Source organism: Schistocerca piceifrons, chromosome 2, assembly GCF_021461385.2.
Source record: "Schistocerca piceifrons isolate TAMUIC-IGC-003096 chromosome 2, iqSchPice1.1, whole genome shotgun sequence".
Lineage (NCBI taxonomy): Eukaryota > Metazoa > Arthropoda > Insecta > Orthoptera > Acrididae > Schistocerca > Schistocerca piceifrons.
The window spans coordinates 925,419,196-925,438,161 of NC_060139.1; the positions used below are offsets into that span (position 1 = coordinate 925,419,196).

The 18,966-nt window shown below is 40.1% G+C and overlaps 1 protein-coding gene across 1 annotated transcript in view; it reads right to left on the reverse strand.

Moving 5' to 3' along the window:
- The window catches only part of LOC124775995 (N-acetylglucosamine-6-sulfatase-like), an 85,027-nt gene that overhangs the window by 14,341 nt on the left and 51,720 nt on the right, over positions 1-18,966 (reverse strand). The window contains exons 6-7 of the mRNA XM_047250837.1: positions 8,254-8,455; positions 2,261-2,571 (exon numbers count right to left, since the gene is read on the reverse strand). Coding sequence (XP_047106793.1) covers positions 2,261-2,571; positions 8,254-8,455 — 513 coding nt within the window. The remainder of the gene's footprint in view (positions 1-2,260; positions 2,572-8,253; positions 8,456-18,966) is intronic.

Below are 18,966 nucleotides of genomic sequence, written 5' to 3' on the forward strand. Positions count from 1 at the left end.
TTCAAGGTTAAGAAAGTTATTGGGGTGATTTTGGGGCAGTAGGGATGGATCACAGATGGATGGAGGAGTGATCTGAGTCAGTCAGGGTTCAACATTGGTCTTTGGTTGACTCTAATTGGTAGGGTTGGTGGTGAAAAAGTGTTTTCACCATAGGGAGCAGAGGAAGAACTGAATCACCGAATTTGGGAGTGAGGCCTAAGATGAGGCCTTTGGAAAGGGCTGATATTTCTGTGGGGCTAAGGCTTCTGGAGGAAAGGTTCGTGACTGTGTTTTGGGTTCTGGATTCTGTGTGATGGCGGGAGGGAGTTACGGAGGGTGGGGTAAATGGAGTAGGTCTGAGAGACAGGGTTTGTCATCTATGAGGGGAGTTGAGAGGAGAGGAGAGGGGGGGGGGGTTGGAGGTTGTTGTAGAGGTGGTGGACAGCAGTATTCCAAGGCTGGAGTAGGAAGTGAGCAGGGTGGAGAGTTTTTTGAGGTGGTGTTGTGCATGTTGCACTAGTTCCTGGAAGACAAGAGTTTCAATGTTTGTTATGGGTTCCAGGAATTTGGGATTCCATAGCAAGAGAACTTTGTGGATGGAGAGAAGGTACTGCAACCCCCCAATCACCACCTGCCCTCTGTCTAACTTTCTGACTGCACCTAGGTGCTCTACCCTCTCTTCACACCATCCCTGCACACTCCCTAGTAGCACTTCACTGCTCCCACACCTACCCTACTATCCCTCCCTGTCCCAGCCTCCTCCTTACCCCCACCCACTTGCCACTCCCACCATGCATTTGTGTTTGCAGAGAGTGTGTGTGTGTGTGTGTGTGTGTGTGTGTGTGTGTGTCATCTATTTTTGACAAAGGTCTTGTTGGCCGAAAGCTTATTTGCGACAGCCTTTTTGTTTTGAAATTTGGTTAGTTTCTTAAATTGTTTTAACCAATGCTTGAGTGACTGTTCTGTGGATGGATCTTATTAAAGTATGTTTTGTGTTGGCAATGAAACACCACAGGTTGTGCACCAAAGTCAAAATAAAGAAGCTGCCTTTTTTTGTACTGTGACCTCACTGAGCATATGGTACTCACTGTTCCCAGTTTATGCAAGAAAAGAAGTCGTTTCAATTATCATTATCACAAAATGCCATTGTAATTGAAAATTCTTTTCTCTGTTTATTTATAATATAGCAAACAATCTGTGGATAACCTATGCTTTCAGTTACAAGATAATATAATGGAATAATTTATGTAGATATCAAACCCTGGTTATGTGACCCAAGATACAAGAGAACAATTTTTGCACAGTAGGTTAACTCCAAAGGAAGCAAAGCAAATAGAGTTACTGTCCACATATATCATCATTTGGTTCTTTACTTTGTACCTGTGTATGTGGTTATGTTCTTCTGTTAGTTTTGGTTTAAGCAGTTGTTTTTAACAATTAAAATTTACATTACATAAGAGATATTTCCTTAAAAGTATAGCCTTATAGATGCAGCTTAACTCTGTGTCACATATTAGAAGAGCACTTACCCAGTTACCAAATCAGGATAAATTGGAGCAAATCTGATGGCACAAGAAAAAAATGAAGTAAAAGAAAAACTAGATGCTATATTCTAAGCTTCAGGAGGAAGAGCTGTATTCAAAAATAGGAAAAATATATGCAAATAAACTAGGGAAGGTAAAGTCAGTCTGAGCTATCACTCACATATGACTGTAGGAAGAGAATCAGGTGCAACCCTAGTTATTTTTTTTATTTCCTCCTTCACCTGTATGTCTTTCTATTGCCTCCATCCTTGCTACCCTCCCTGTTTTCCTTTCCCTGTTGCTTCATAACCTGGGTTGTGAGTAATTGAATCCACTTTCCCTTTCTTTCCCCTCTCTTCTCCCTGATAAAGGAACATTTATTCCGAAAGCTAAGAACGTAAATTTTCGGTTCTGTTTTTTGTGTATCTATCGTCTGTACTGAGCTGAGGTAAATACTGGCCAGCCCCTCTATCTCTTTGTTAGTATTTGTCTTTCTATTGCCTTTTTTTAGAGCCTAGATAATTTTTCCTCGCAACAAAGTCATTATTTTTCAGTTATGAAAGCTCTAGGTTCTGTGTCTGTTTCTCCCATTTGTGATTTGCATTCCACTCATTCTTCAGTTCTTGGTATTTCAGTACTTGCACTTAAGTCACTTTTTTATGGATCTTGATGTTCACAATCAATTCTTTAAACATTACCTCCTTCCATTTTCAATATGTATGTTCAACCAAATATGTATTAATAAGTAATGCACTTACCATGAGCTTATTATCCAGCACTAGAGGGCATTCTTCATCAACAGTGAGATCAGATCCCTCACCTACATATTCTATTACAAATTCTCTCCCAGTTGTGTTCTGGCCTGCTAAGGATTCCTTAAATGATTTGCCATCCAGTTCCACCAGAGATGAAAGATTTGCAATGTCAATAACAGTTGGTGCAATGTCTATGTTTAATACTGGATCAGATATAATCTGGCCCTTTGGTACACCAGGTCCCCTCACCAGAAGAGGAATCCTAATATCGAACTCATAGGGCTGCCGTTTGTCCCAAGGCATTGCAAACTGACCTGTAGCAGAAAAATGTAATATCTATAAACCATTTGTGATTCCTGTAATTTTTTCTTGCCACATCTGGTGGTATACAATAGCAATTTTTTTATTATGAAAAGATAGTTTTCACGTTTATGATTGCATAACAAAGATAAAAAGTTAATCATCAACTGCATAAGAAAACCTTTGTTTGGTTCATTTTACCAGTTCCAACCGTTTAAATTGTGATCTTCAGAAGTGAAATAGGCTCAAATCATTGACTCTGCAGCTGCTCAACTACAGCTATGAACAAAATCATTTATGATATTGTCTCTAATGCAGGATATTAATTGCTTTTTTAACCATTCGAAAAGGACACTTTGAAAAAATGTACTTCATTGGCTTCATCTATACTTACCTATCACCTGTTGTAAAAAGGAAAATTGTATAATGAGTTCAACAACTTGGAAAGTTACTAGAAGGAGACAAGAGTCTCACACATGTGTGACATGCATTGTCTGTCACTCAGGCATGTCGTACATGCACAGTCTGCACTTGAATACTGCTAGTAAAAGGACACTTGTGTGACAAATTTACTGTAGTATCTTCTTTGATAGCGTTTTCCAACGTTTTCACTAATTCTTTTATAGGTTAAATTATTGGGAACTCATAGCTGCTGGGTGAATATAGTTACTAACCAAACCAAACCAGCTACTAACCAAACCAAATACTGCAGTTTGAGCAAAATCATGGCATGGATGAACACTCATTAAGCATCCTCCACAAAAAAACATAAGAAGTCTCAAAATTAAAATGATAGATTATTAAATTCAACACAAGAAAATAAAGATAGAAGTGGGATGTCAGCATACATATCATGGTTTTCAGAGCACCATTTGGAAATCATTGACACTGAAGTGATGTATCTAGAAGATAAAAGTTAATTCCATAGAAAATTATTAAAATCTCCTCTGTGTGAATCTAGCCTTTGCTAGTGTATACTGCTGATGAATTCATGGACTTCCACTTGGATGGCTGCACTGAAATTCTATTATGTTTTAATGAGTGCCAGTCTCATCACTTTCTTGCAAAGTGTTGAGATGATGTGAGCATCCTTGAGTGGTGGCCACCTCTCCTCAATTCTTCCCCATGGTGCAGGCACGGTGACCCATGATGGTGGAGGGGGGAGGCGCAGACTGTCATTTAACTCTCAGCACATTCGGTCCCATCCAGACTCCCAAACAGCTAACTGCTAGGCACTGTCTCAGTGTGTAGCTGTTAATGTTAATGCAGGGTTCCATACCAAACTTAGCTGGTAGCCCTCATTCCTCTTGATGAGACTTTCATGGAGCCTTATCTCAATTGATTCTTCATAATACTCTGCCAAAAGCCACCAGATCAGCACAACATTTTTGTTTTCTCAAATTTGAACATATGTCCCTCATTGAGTCTGTGTTCCGCCACTGTCAACTTACCTTTATGCCCCAGAAGTGGGTATCTACTGTGTTTCTTGCAGTGTTGCAAGATGCAACACTGTGTTTGCCTGCTGTGTTGGAGTCCACCCTCATAAGCAATGATGTATGCACCAGATAATTGAAGTTTCAGTTTGGCCTTTACCAAGTCAAACATATCTTTCATTTTTTATATTGATCAAAAATTAGTTTTTAAGTTGTTTTTTCTGATGAGTCTAACAATTTTGGCTGAAGGATGCTCAATATAGTGGTTAAAAGCAAAGGCAAATTCCTGTTGCTCTACCTTGTATTTGCAGATAGCTTTGTTGCTTGTTTTCTTCAGTGCACATGTGATCTGCACTTGCTTTATCTATTTTGACAAAGTGTCTCTTTAAGATGTTGCAACTCGGCTGGGAAGCTGTCTTTGTTGCAAATAGGGAGGTGCTGCGAACTAGAGTTATTAGAATATTGTACTACTGTGCTGAATGATGACAGTTCATTGCATGGAGCTACATATCTGTGTGAGTCTCATTTCTTTTTAGAAATGGAAGGCATCCATTCTGTTCTAGCTCCATCATGAACTGTATGTTTTGACAGATATTGCTGAGGTGGTTCAGGAACTAATTCAGTGTGTTTCTGCCATGTTTCCATGCAATGAATGTGTCATCCATGTAATGGAAGAAGTTTTTAGGTTTGAACCATGCAGTTCTTAGTACCATCTCCTCAAAGTTCCCCATATAGAGACTGAGAATCCCAGGGGCAAGTGACAAGCCTATGACTACTCCAACAGCTTGTTCTTTTAAATCCCCACCACATCTCATGTAGGTTGTAGTTTTCCTGTTTGGGGCTGAGAAAGATCTTCTAAGACTACAGAGGTCTTAGTGATACTTGTGTGAAAAGAGCTAAGCTAAGCTAAGCTAACAAGCAGGTCACTCTTCTACAGCCACATCCCTTTTAGTGAGGTCATGAATTGAGCCAAGATCTTCCCATGATGAGTGCAATGTTCACTATTGCTTTCAGAAGGGAGGCTAGATACTCAGTCGCTCCATACATGGGCAAATTAAAGGTGTTGACTATTGTCCACAGTGGTACACATTCTTTGTGAATTTTAGGCAGTTCATACAAGCATGTTGCTCCTCGAACTTTGAGAGAGAGCAGTTTCATATCTTCTTTTGTTACAGCTGACACGTAAAGCAAAACTATTATTTTTCTTGCTCTCTTTGGTGTTGTGTCCTACCTTAATTTCCTGTTGGCTGGATCCTGTAGCAGAGGGCTTGTCTTCCAGTGGTAGTCTGCAGCACACAATAGAAATGTAACATGTCCTTTTCAAGCACATAGGCCTATTGTGTTTTATCTTCTCTTAGCAATCAGTGGTTTCCATTCTTTTGTGTAATATTTGATTTTGGAACTTGGGATTTGTTCATGATCCTGCATGTTTCTTGCCTAATTCCCTAGGCCATTTCCACTGGCAGGCCACAGACTGCTTCTTCATCACGAACTCATGACCATATGCAAAGGAATGCTGCTGCAGAAGGATGACCTGCCTCTGACCTTCACATGCCTACCACTTCAGTACAACTTGGTAATCTCATCAGATGTGGTGGGGATTTCTATGTACAAGTTGATGGAGTACCCATAGGCTTCTCAAAGCTAAAATCTTCTTCTGTTATGTGGATGACACCTTCATCATATTGGAACATGGAAGAGAGCTATGAATAAGTTCCTGGGCCACCTGAATGTGTCCATAAAAACTTACAGTTCATCAAAGAGCTACAATAGAATGGAGGTCTTCCACTTTTAGAAAGAAAGAAAGAAGTCCCACACAGATCTTCCAGCTGAGCTACAACATTTTGAAGATAAGTTTCACCAAAAGGGATGTAGTTAAGCACAAATTAAATGTATGTTGAAGAAAACGAGTGACACGCAGCTGGGGCAAAAACTTGATAGAAGCGACCCCCCCCCCCCTCCCCCCCACCACCATGGAGCATTTTAGATAAGACATCACAAACTGAAAAAATCAGTTTTTCAAACGTATGTTCATTTTGTAGCCCACATCTTCTGAAGAGTGTGGAACATAAAACATATGTGTTTGAGGAAATGTAAGACATATTATTTGGTCTTAAGTGTGCCAAGGAGCAGTGACATGCCTCTTCACACAGCATTCTTTTGTCCCACATCACTATATTTTGCTTTGTGGAATTCAAAAGTGTATATTTTATAATGGAAGCCATTAATTTGCTGCCTCTCTCGCTCCAAGCTGGACAGTGTGATGTCCTAATCCCCCTAAAAAAAACTCAAAATTACTACTGAGAAGGATTATTTGTCACCAGGAGAATAGGAACTCACAATTAATACTGTGTAGGATTATTCGTGACTGGGAGAATAGGAACTATTCTGAAAATTTACATTCCTTATTGCCTATTAACTAATAACTTTCTCTTTTGTGTAACATAAAATTAAATATAGGAAACATAAAACAAATAAAGACAAAAGACAAGCAAGACAGTAATTTCTTCTATTCTTAGGTCCCATTATTGTTTTCTCTCTAATCTTGCTACAGTTTTACATGGAGTGCTTTCCTTTCTGCAAAAGAATCTCTTACCTCATAAAAGTTTGTCAAATGTTTTGCTACATGAAAAATCAAACTATCATTATCTACTACTGAAAAAGCTGTTAATATGAATAGTTTCTCAATCTGATTACATCTATTTTGTCACTGTCTGCTAGACAAAATGAAATAGACCTTTCTAATATTGCAGCAATTGTAACACATGCCAAATAAATGAGACTGTTTTGGCACTAATGGTCATTTTTGTGAACCTTGTTTACATAAGTAACATGACAGAACATAATTAACAAAATACCAATATCAAATGGTTAATAGGCCTACTATAAGCAAAAGTTTTATGTTAGGAAATAGTTTCACATTTCATTCATATGCTCCATTTTCTCAAGCATAAGATCAAAAAGTAGTAGTATGAAATTTATTTGGTATTGTCATATTCATCCATATAACTTTTGTCATGTCCCCATTTCTTCTCCTTCCTCATTCGAAAAAACAATCTTTTCATCAATAATTCTGTAGCTATTCCTGCCATTGTCAAAACTTATTCTCTGGTTAACTTCACTAACCCTGCCATAATCACCTGTTTAGTTATCCTGCATTTATTCTCCAGTTAGGCATTATTACTTGTTTGTACAATGCATTTTCCATGCTTATCCAAGAATAGAACTTAAGCTGCTTGTAACTGGGGACTGTACAATGGGCTCCTAGTAGTGTACCATCCTGGCAAAAGTTTTCTGTCAAACTTTCATTTTCTTGGGCACACCGAGGAACTAATATGTAATTTTTCAAACCTGTTATTTCTGTTAGTTTTTTATTTCCATTCTGGTAGTCTGCAATCACCTGTTTGAGTTTATTCGGCTCGACTTGTATAGCCTTGTCCCCTTTGGCTGTAGGAAAGTTTGTTATTTCTAGATGCCATGGGGATTCCCCTGGCAGAGACACCATATACACTATGCACACATTCAAAAATCAACTTACCATTCATTCAGAAATCAGCTTAGAATGTGTTCAAAACTGTTCAAAAACCAGCTGAGATGCATTTCAAAATCATGTGAATAATCGATAGACCAATGTGCCCTGGATGCTAGGTACTTTGTGAAACAAGGTTATTTTCTTCAAGCATATGACTTTGGTGCCCCCTGAAGTTGCTGCCCGGGGCCGACACCCTGGTTTTCCCCCCTCGCCCCTCACCCTAGATCTTGGCCTGTTGACACAGCCATGTACAAACAAGAAGTAGAGGAAGAGAAACTCAGACCTACTTCATGCACTTGCCATGAGAAGAACCTCTGGTTGTTAGTTCAGAAAAATTAAGTGGAAAAATATAAAATTATGAGTATTTTGGTTAGTTCTGGAGATGTGCTTGTATGATCTGATTTTTTATTCAAATCCTGGTGTGGCACAAATTTTCATTTCCCACATTTACTACATTACAAGTCCAGCATTCCAAAATATATTTCATTTATATCATTTCATGCTGTTACATTTAATTGATTTCATTTCAGTAAATTTAACTGCTACAAGAATAGCTTAGATATTCTAACACAATGTCCATTAATTGGGTGAGAAGTGTGACATGGAACAGGCAAACAAATTAGTTTTGTTGTTCAGTACTTTTCATTGCTGTATCTTTAACTTTATGGAAGCATGTTAACATCAATTTAATGAGACAGACAAGTCAACTATTAATAAAATAAAACTCTTACCTATATGAAAACCATGGTCTGAAGTATATATTATGTAAGTATTGTCTAACACTCCTAATGATTCAAGCTCCATTATTACACTTTCTATTAGATCATCCACTGATAGTAAAGTTTCCCAGCGGTTGCGATAATGTGCATCTAGTATTTCCAGTGTAGATTCTGGTAAGACACTGGGTGACATGCGTAAAAGCCAGTGTTTATCCTGTACAAAAGGAAAAACATATAAATGTTCATATGCAAAATTATTATCATGTTTTAGCAGTTGGAAATTTGTTGGCTGACAGTACTGGCAATAATGGAAATTTCTAACACATTAGCAAATGTATTCAAGTTAATAGACACTCATTACTGATTTATATTTTACCTGGATGGTATGGATCGTAAATGCAAGGATAGGCAGTAGTGATTTTAAATCTGTCACAGAGTTGTAATTCATCATAAACATCCATTAACACAATTGCTAGAAGTCAACAACATCAGCCACAATTATCTATTAGCAAGCATTTTAACATTTATTACAATGAAAGATTTTATAATAATACAGTGCAAGATAACTAAGAAAGGAAACATCAAGGAATAAATTTCAGAGTACATAGAAAATTGCTCTAAATTTCATTATTCTGTATCAGACATAATTAGGAATTGGAAAATACCTACCAAAGAAAATATCATGATATACAATTCATTTTATCTATCAGTTTTGACCTATGGATCAGAATGTTGGACATGGACAAAGAAAGATCTGAGTGAAATACCAGCAACAGAGATGATCTTTCTATGAGGTATGCTGGATTGTATGAGAAAGGATAAGGCTATGAAATGAAACAATATGAAACATGCTTCAGATCAACCCATAAAATAAATTCACTATACTACACCAAAATCAAAAAGAGAAGTAAATTTAATAATTTTGTGACCAACAGTAGACTTTTTGATTCGTCAGAAGCTTTTGGCAATGATATTAAATAAACTGCAGATTTATGTGTTTACAGAAAACTATGTGGAATTACTGGCATCTTAGTACTAGAATGTAGAAAGTTATTAATAGTCAAGAGGATGGGAACTTGCTAGTGCAAGGTTTGTTACTAAGTGTAATCTTATTTATTATTTATATTAACAACTTGCTATATAACATAATTAGACCATCTATGTGCAGTTATTTATTTGCTAATGCTGTAGCACTGTCTATAACTTCAGAGACAATAGAAATGTTTGAGTATGAAATAGGTTGGATGACTGATAGTTTTGAAGCTCAGTGTAGTACAAACTCCCTCTGTATCAATCAAGGTGGAGCACAAGACCTCCATATTAAAGAGAATCATAAGACACCAATGGACAAGAACTGAGTGCTGTTAATTTCCTTGAGATAACAATTGATTCCAAATTTTCTTGGAGCTAAGTAGTACAGAAGGAAGAGTAGTGACCTTTTTCAAAATAGTTGTTTTTCTCCCAACATACACATCTGAAGTACTCTTGAAGTAATTACCGTAATTAACAGTTTGAGTAGATTGGCACTAGTGATAATTTGTTGTTAGTATTTCACGCTGCTTGGTTAGTAATCAAAACTTCTTCGGTTCTGCGTCCGACACCCACCACAACTTAAATATTGATTAATAATCAACATTGGCAGCTGAAGACTTTTGGCATAAGAAGTCACCCTCATTCTGCCAACAGCCTTGTCAAAAGAGGGCAGAGGAGCAGACAGAGGTTAAGGACACTCTCTTGCCACTATCTTGCCTGTGGTGGTGGTGGTGGGGGGGGGGGGGGGGGGGGGGGGGAACTGCCCTTTCAGGTGGAAGAATCAGCAATGATCAATGGCTTGAGGATGCAGAAGGCATTGGAAACCTCTGCATTAAAGACACATAATGTGTATCCACAGGACATGTGGTTTGTAATTGAAAAAAGTGTCATGAATATCTCTCCATTGGCAAAAGATACCAGAATAGTCTCCCATTCGGATCTCTGGGAGGGGACTACCAAAGGGGAGGTGACTGTGAGAAAAAGACTGAGTAACAACCAATGAAAGGATAAAGTTTTATGAGTCAGGGTGTTGAATCAGAAGCTTGAACATGGTAGGGAAGCTAGAAAATCTGAATAGGGAAATGCAAAGGCACAATCTTAGATATAATAGGGGTCACTGAAGTGAAATGGAAAGAAGACAAGGATTTCTGGTCTAATAAGTATTGGGTAATATCAACAGCAGCAGAAAATAGTATAATGGGAATGGGATTTGTTATGAATAGGAAGTCAGGGCAGCGAATGTGTTACTGTGAACAGTTCAGTGATAGGGTGTTCTTATCAGAATTGACGGCAATCCACCATTGACAACAATAGTTCAGATATATATGCCAACATCGCAAGCTGTAGATGAAGAGATAGAGAAAGTATATGAGGCTATTGAAAGGTTAATACAGAACATAAAGGGAGATGAAAATCTAATAGTCGTAGGGGCCTGAAATGCAGTTGTAAAGGAAGGAGTAGAAGAAAAGGTTACAGGAGAATAAAGGCTTGGGACAAGGAATGAGAGAGGATAAAGACTAATTGAGTTCTGTAACAAATGTCAGCTAATTATAGTGAATTCTCTGTTCAAGAATTGCGAGAACAGGAGATATAAATGGGAAAGGCTGGGTGGTATGGGAAGATTTTAGTTTGAGTAAATCATGGTCAGACAGAGATTCCGAATCAAATACTGGATTGTAAGGCATACCCAGGAGCAAATATAGACCCAGATCACAAGGCAGTAGTGATGAAGTGTAGGCTGAAGTTTAAGAGCTTAGTCAGGAAGAATCAATATGCAAAGAAGTGGGATACAGAAGTACTAAAGAATGACAAGATAAATTTGAAATTCTCCTAGGCTATAGATACAGCAAGAAGGAGTAGCTCAGTAGGCAGTACAGTTGAAGAGGAATGGATGTCTCTAAAAAGGGCAGTCACAGAAATTGGAAAGAAAAATATAGGTACAAAGGAGGTAACTGCAAAGAAATCATGGGTAACAGAAGAAATACTTCAGTTGATTGATGAAAGAAGGAAGTGCAAAAGTGTTTAAGGAGATTCAGAAATGCAAGTCACTGAGCATGAGAAATTTTAAGAAATGAAAAAAAGAAATGAATGTCAGAAGGATTTATTCAGCACTCTGGAAAGTCAAAACAAGCTTTGATGAAATTAAAAGTAAGGGAGGTAACGTTAAGAAAGCAATAGGAATTCCACTGTTAACTGCAGAAGAGAGAGTGGATAGGTGGAAAGGGTACATTGAAGGCCTCTGTGAGGGGAAAGATTTGTCTGATGTTATAGATGAAGAAACAGGAGTTGATTTAGAGGCGATCGAGGATCCAGTATTAGAGTCAGAACTTAAGAAGCTTTGGAAGACTTAGGCAGAAGGGATAGCTAACATTCCATCAGAATTTCTAACATGACTATCCATGTCCATTTGTAGAATATATGAGTCTGGCGAAATACCATCTGACTTCCAGAAAAATATCACCCAAACAATTCCAAAGACTAGAAGAGCTGACAAGTGCAAGGATTATTGCACAATCAACTTAATAGCTCATGCATCCTGACAAGAATAATATACAGAAGAATGGAAGCAAAAATTAAGGATGTGTTAGATGACAATCAGTTTGGCTTTAGGAAAGGTAAAGGCTCCAGAGAGGCAATTCTGATGTTGCAGTTGATAATGGAAGCAAGGCTAAAGAAAAATCAAGACATGTTCATAGAATTTATCAAACTGGAAAAAGCATTTGACAATTTACGAGTAAAAGGGTGCAAGTTGCACCAAATTCTGAGAAAAATGGGGTAAGCTATAGGGAGAGATGGGTAGAATACAATATGTACAAGAGCCAAAGACGACCAAGAACAAAGTGCTTGATTAAAAAGGGTGCGAGACATGGATGTAGTTTTTTGCCCCTCATGTTCAATCTGCACATTGAAGTGTCAATAATGGAAATAAAAGAAAGTTTTAGAGTGGAATTAAAATTGAAAATGAAAGGATATCAATGATACAATTCACTGATGACATTGTTACCCTGAGTGAAAGTGAAGAAGGTTTACATGATCTGCTGAATGAAATGAAAAATCTACTGAGTACGGAAGAAAGACAAAAGTAATGAGAAGTAGTAGAAATGAGAAGTAGTAGAAATGAGAACAGTGAGAAACTGAACATCAGGAATTGGTTACAAAGTAGATGAAGTTAAGGTATTCTACAACTTAGGCAGCAAAATGACCAATGACAGATGTAGCAAGGACATCAAAGGCAGACTAGGCATTCCTGGCCATGATAAGTCTACTAGTATCAAACATAGGCCTTAATCTGAGGAAAAAATTTCTGAGAATGTATGTTTGGAGCCTAGCACTGTATGGTAGGGAGACACACACACACACACACACACACACACACACACACACACACACACACACACACACACACACACACCTGCAGTCTCAGAGATCTGAAACCACACTGTGAGCGTCAGCACCTGTGCATGATGAGAGTGGTGACTGGGTGGGGGTAAGGAGGAGGCTGGGATGGGGAGGGGAAGGGGAGGGATTTTATGGTGGGAGTGGCGGACAGTGAAGTGTTGTGGTTTAGATGGAGGGCAGGAGAGAAGGTTTGGAAGGAGGAGAGAAATAAAAATAAATAAATAAAAATAAATTAAAAAACTGGGTGTGGCAATGAAATGACGGCTGTGTAGTGCTGGAATGGGAGCAGGGAGGGGGCTGGATGGGTGAGGACAGCAACTAACGAAGGTTGAGGCCACAAGGGTTATGGGAACATAGGATGTATTGCAGGGAAAGTTCCCACCTGCACAATTCGGAAAAGCTGGTGTTGGTGGAAAGGATCCTCAAATCCCTCAACATGCAAACTAACCTTACATCTGCAGAAAGAACTGCAGTCCACCATCTAAAAACTGATCCCGACCTTATAATCCTACCCACTGACAAAGGCTCCACCACTGTTGCTTTGAACCACAAGGATTACCTGGCAGAAGGACTCTGTCAGCTGCCAGTTACTTCCACTTAGAAAACATGCCACAGTGATCCCATTCCAGTAATCCAATAGGATCTCCAGTCACTACTCAAATCCTTAGGCCCATCCCAGAACCTCTCCCCAGAGTCCATCTCTCAACTTAACCCTACCACTCCCCACACTCCCGCCTTCTACATGCTTCCTAAAGTCCATAAACCCAATCTCCCAGGAAGCCCCATTGTGGCTGGTTACTGTGCCCCCACTGAGAGAATCTCTGCTCTCGAGGCCAACACCTTCAACCTATTACCCGCAACCTATCCTCCAATATAAAAGATAGCAACCATTTCCTTGACCGACTCTCCACAGTTCCTGTCACTTTACCACACTGTACCCTGCCTGTCACTATTGATACCTCCTCCCTGTACATTAACATTCCTAATGCCCATGGCCTTACTGGTATCAAATACTACCTTTCCAGACGCCATATGGATTCCAAACCAACAACCTCCTTCCTGGTCTCCATGACCAACTATATCCTCACCCACAATTACTTCTCCTTTGAAGGCATTAACTGCAAACAAATCCACGATACGGCTACAGGAATCCACATGGCATCATCCTATGCTAACCTATTCATGGGCCATCTAGAGGAATCCTTCCTAAAAACCCAGAATCCTAAACCCCTCACCTGTTTCAGATTCATTTATGACATCTTTGCTATCTTGATTTAAGGTGAGGACACCTTAGTCACATTACTCCAGAACCTCAACAACTTCTCCCCCATTTGCTTCACCTGTCCTACTCAACCCAACAAGCCACCTTCATAGCTTTTGACCTTCACCTGAGAGATGGCTACATCAGTACCTCTGTCCATAATAACCACCAGCAAAACCTCCACTTCGACAGCTGCCACCCATTCCATACCAAGAAGTCCCTTCTGTACAGCCCAGCCACCTGTTATTGTTGCATCTGCAGGGACGAGCAGTCCCTCTCAAAATATACCAAGGGTCTCACTGAAGCCTTCACTGACCGTAATTATCTTCTCATCCTTGTACAAAAACAAATCTCCCGTGCCTTACCTTTCCAGTCTCCCAACACCTCCCAAAGTCCCACAGTCCGGCCACAGAGGAGCATTGCCCTCGTAACTCAGTACCATCTGGGACTGGAGCAACTGAATTACATGCTCCACCAGGGTTTTGATTATCTCTCGTCATGCCCTGAAATGAGAAATGCCCTACCCACTATCCTTCCCACCCCTCCAACCGTGATATTCCACTGTCCACCGAACCTACACAATATACTTGTCCATCCTTACACAACCCTTGCTCCCAATCCCTTACCTCATGGCTCATACCCCTGTGATAGACCTAGATGCAAGACCTGTCCCATACATACCCCTACCACCACCTACTGCAGTCCGGTCACTAACATCACCTGTCCCATCAACGGCAGGGCTACCTGTGAAACCAGTCATGTGATTTACAAGCTAAGGTGCAACCACTGTGCTGCATTCTACGTAGACATGACAACCAACAAGCTATCTGTCCGCATGAACGGCCACCGACAAACTGCAGCCAAAAAGCTAGTGGACCACCCTGTTGCTGAACACACTGCCAAACATGATCTCCCTCATCTCAATGACTGCTTCACGGCCTGTGCCATATGGATCCTTTCCACCAACACCAGCTTTTCTGAATTGTGCAGGTGAGAACTTTCCCTGCAATACATCCTACATTCCCGTAACCTTCCTGGTCTCAACCTTTTTTAGTCACTGTCCTCACACATCCAGCCCCCTCCCTGTTCCCATTCCAGCACCACATAGCCGTCATTTCATCACCACACCCAGTCATTTAATTTCTTTTTATTTATTTCTTTTTATTTCTCTCCTTTCCACTACTTACCCCTACCCCCTCTTCTGCCCTCCATCTAAGCTGCAACACTTCACTGTCCGCCACTCCCACCAAACTATCCCTCCCCCTCCCAACCCCAGCCTCCTCCTTCCCCCCACCCAGTCGCCACTCACATCATGCACTGGTGCTGCTGCTCGAAGTGTGATTTCAGCTCTCTGAGACCGCAGACATGTGTGCAAGTTGCGTTTGCATGAGTGTGTGTGTTTACATATGTGTATGTGTGTGTACTGCTGACAAAGGCCTTAATGGCCAAAAGCTATAATTGTGTGAATCTTTTTGTTGTGCCTATTGTGACCCAGCATCTCTGCTATATGGTGAGTAGCAACTTTTCTTCAGTGAATGTTGAAAAGTAAATGGACTGATAAAGTAAGGAATGAGGTGGTCTGCGCATAATCAGAGAGGAAAGGAATATAGGGAAAACATTGATAAAGAGATGTGACAGGATGATAGGACATCTGTTAAGATGTCAGGGAATCAATTCCAAGGTACCGTACTAGAGGGAGCTGTAGAGTGCAAAAATTGTAGAGGACAGCAGAGATTGGAATACATCCACCACATAATTGAGTATGTAGGTTGCAAGTGGTACTCTGAGATGAAGGGGTTGACACTGGAGAGGAATTCGTGGTAGGTCACAACAAACCAGTCTGAAGACTGTTGACTCAAAAAAAAATGTACACTTGATAGAAATATTGATCAGTGATAGCTTCTGATCATTGATGTGTAACTTGACATGTTTCACTATCCCTGAAGTGTGTCCTTCTTGGTGGGATTGATGAAACACAATGAATGAATGAGTGAGTGAGTGAGTGAGTGATTGAGGTAACTGCACAACAAAAGAGATATGTATATACTCACCCAGAGGGAACTATACCTTTTTGTTAGTATTCTGATGATGAGTGCTGTCTATTATGCCTTTATATGTAGTCATATAGCATATTATACCATTAAGTGGGCTCAGGAAAAAAATGTGACCAATGTATTTAAATTATAGAAGAATACAGTGAGGATAAAGGACACAAACCTAGCTTCAAATAATTAAAGACACTACCATTGTTATCTATGATGGAAGATTGGAAAGTTATGCACAGTAATTTTATGACTAAAACCTTTAAAAAAATCACAAATGAACTTAAATCTTGTACCTACTTTTCTACATGGTCACCAACATTTACAACACATTTATCTGATTGCATTGTTTGTAGAAGTTCATTTGGTTCAAGTGTAGTCATCTGTGGATCACCGATTTCACTTCTGCATCTGTTGTGAAGCATTGGCCAGCCAGTAATTTCTCCATGGGACCTTAGAGATAAAGTACAATACTACAAGGTCCAGGCTGTATTATGGATGCTGGAGTGCCTTCCATCAAAACTTGGCAATTTTCTCACCAATAAGAGCAGCAACAAAGGGGCGAGCATTATCAGGAAGAAGTTTGACACCATTGGCACTAATGTTGTGATGTTTGTCACAAAGGACATTATGCAGTTCAACCAAAGTTTTACTGTAGGCTGCAGCATTCACTGTAGTCCTGTGTTCATCCAAGTTCATCAATAACACACCATGTGTATCCCAGAACACTGTCACAAGTACCTTCCTAGCAGTTTAAGTCGCTTTGAAGTTATCTGTACTGGGGAACCAGGAAGTTTTCACTCCACAGAGGACTGCTTGGTTTCAGGCATGTAGTGATATGCCCATAATTCATCACTAGTGATGATTACTTTCAGAAAGTCATAACCCTTTGGCTGCATGGTGCATTAAGTGATCATGTCTTCATCCGATGGCTCTTCTGGTTGTCTGTCAAGTTCTTAGTCACCCAGCAAGCCCTATCTGTACAAAATTTCAACATGTCATGAACAGTACCATACACTGCTCCATAGGAAATGTTGAACTGCTGTGATACAGTTTGCAGTTGCACATACCAGTCATACAAAATTGCTGCTTCAATGGCTCTGGCATTCTGTGAGGTTGCAGCTGTTACCAGCTGCCCACTGTGTGGTGCATCACTAAGGTTCACATGCCCCTCTTTAAACAATGCACACCACCTGAAGATATTAGTTGTCCTAACACACACACACACACACACACACACACACACACACACACACACACACACACACACACACCATGTATGTCCCTGTGAATTTTATTTGGTTTGCCCTTTGGTCCACAAATATCAAACTACAGTTCACTGTTCTTCACAAGTTGTTGATAGTAACATGCATGCCATGTTTGTTTCTTAGTTCAAGCTTCTATCACTAGAACTGCACATGAAAACAGAATGCCGTCTGTAGTACAAATTATATCATCAAGAAATTTCAACATTCCAGCTGTAATAACAGAGGAGAAAAAAAATTATTGTGCATTACTTTCCTAACTCCCTTCATATTTTACAACGTGTAATGCATACCAAGGAGAACTACTATGGATACTAGCAATACGACTTGCCCTACTTACAGTACCAGAAACAAGCATTATCTGGTATCATTCCAATGTAACTGTATAGAAAACAGATAGAAGTGCTTCGTTAACAAATTAACCAAACTTTTCACTCTCATATTTCAGTGTATCAGGTTGAAGATTGGGAAACACTGAAAAGGAAGGGAAGGTCACTCAGCCACAGGATGAAGAGACCCACTTCTAATGAGGAATTTAACCAATATAAAGTTCCAAAAATGAGGCCACGTTCATTGTCAATACGTCCCAGAGATGGCAGCACCGTACGGCAGATGGAATTTTACCGCCAGCGGCGAGAATGAGAACTGTTTTAAATACTTAAAATGGCGACTTTTTCCTTACTTGAACAGCGTGCAATCATTTGTTTTCTGAATTTGCGTGGTGTGAAACCAATTGAAATTCATCGACAGTTGAAGGAGACATGTGGTGATGGAGTTATGGATGTGTCGAAAGTGCGTTCATGGGTGCAAAAGTTTAATGAAGGCAGAACATCGTGTGACAACAAACCAAAACAACCTCGGGCTCGCACAAGCCGGTCTGACGACATGATCGAGAAAGTGGAGAGAATTGTTTTGGGGGATCGCTGAATGACTGTTGAACAGATCACCTCCAGAGTTGGCATTTCTGTGGGTTCTGTGCACACAATCCTGCATGACGACCTGAAAATGCGAAAAGTGTCATCCAGGTGGGTGCCACGAATGCTGACGGACGACCACATGGCTGCCTGTGTGGCATGTTGCCAAGCAATGTTGACGCACAACGACAGCATGAACGGGACTTTCTTTTCATCGGTTGTGACAATGGATGAGACGTGGATGCCATTTTTCAATCCAGAAACAAAGCGCCAGTCAGCTCAATGGAAGCACACAGATTCACCGCCACCAAAAAAATTTCGGGTAACCGCCAGTGCTGAAAAAATGATGGTGTCCATGTTCTGGGACAGCGAGGACGTAATCCTTACCCATTGCATTCCAAAGTAACAGGTGCATCCTATGAAAATGTTTCGAAGAACAAATTCCTTCCTGCACTGCAACAAAAATGTCCGGGAAGGGCTGCGCGTTTGCTGTTTCACCAAGACAACGCACCCGCACATCGAGCTAACGTTACGCAACAGTTTCTTCGTGATAACAACTTTGAAGTGATTCCTCATGCTTCCTACTCAGTTGACCTGGCTCCTAGTGACTTTTGGCTTTTTCCAACAATGAAAGACACTCTCCGTGGCTGCACATTCACCAGCCGTGCTGCTATTGCCTCAGCGATTTTCCAGTGGTCAAAACAGACTCCTAAAGAAGCCTTCGCCGCTGCCATGGAATCATGGCATCAGCATTGTGAAAAATGTGTACGTCTGCAGGGCGATTACGTCAAGAAGTAACACCAGGTTCATCG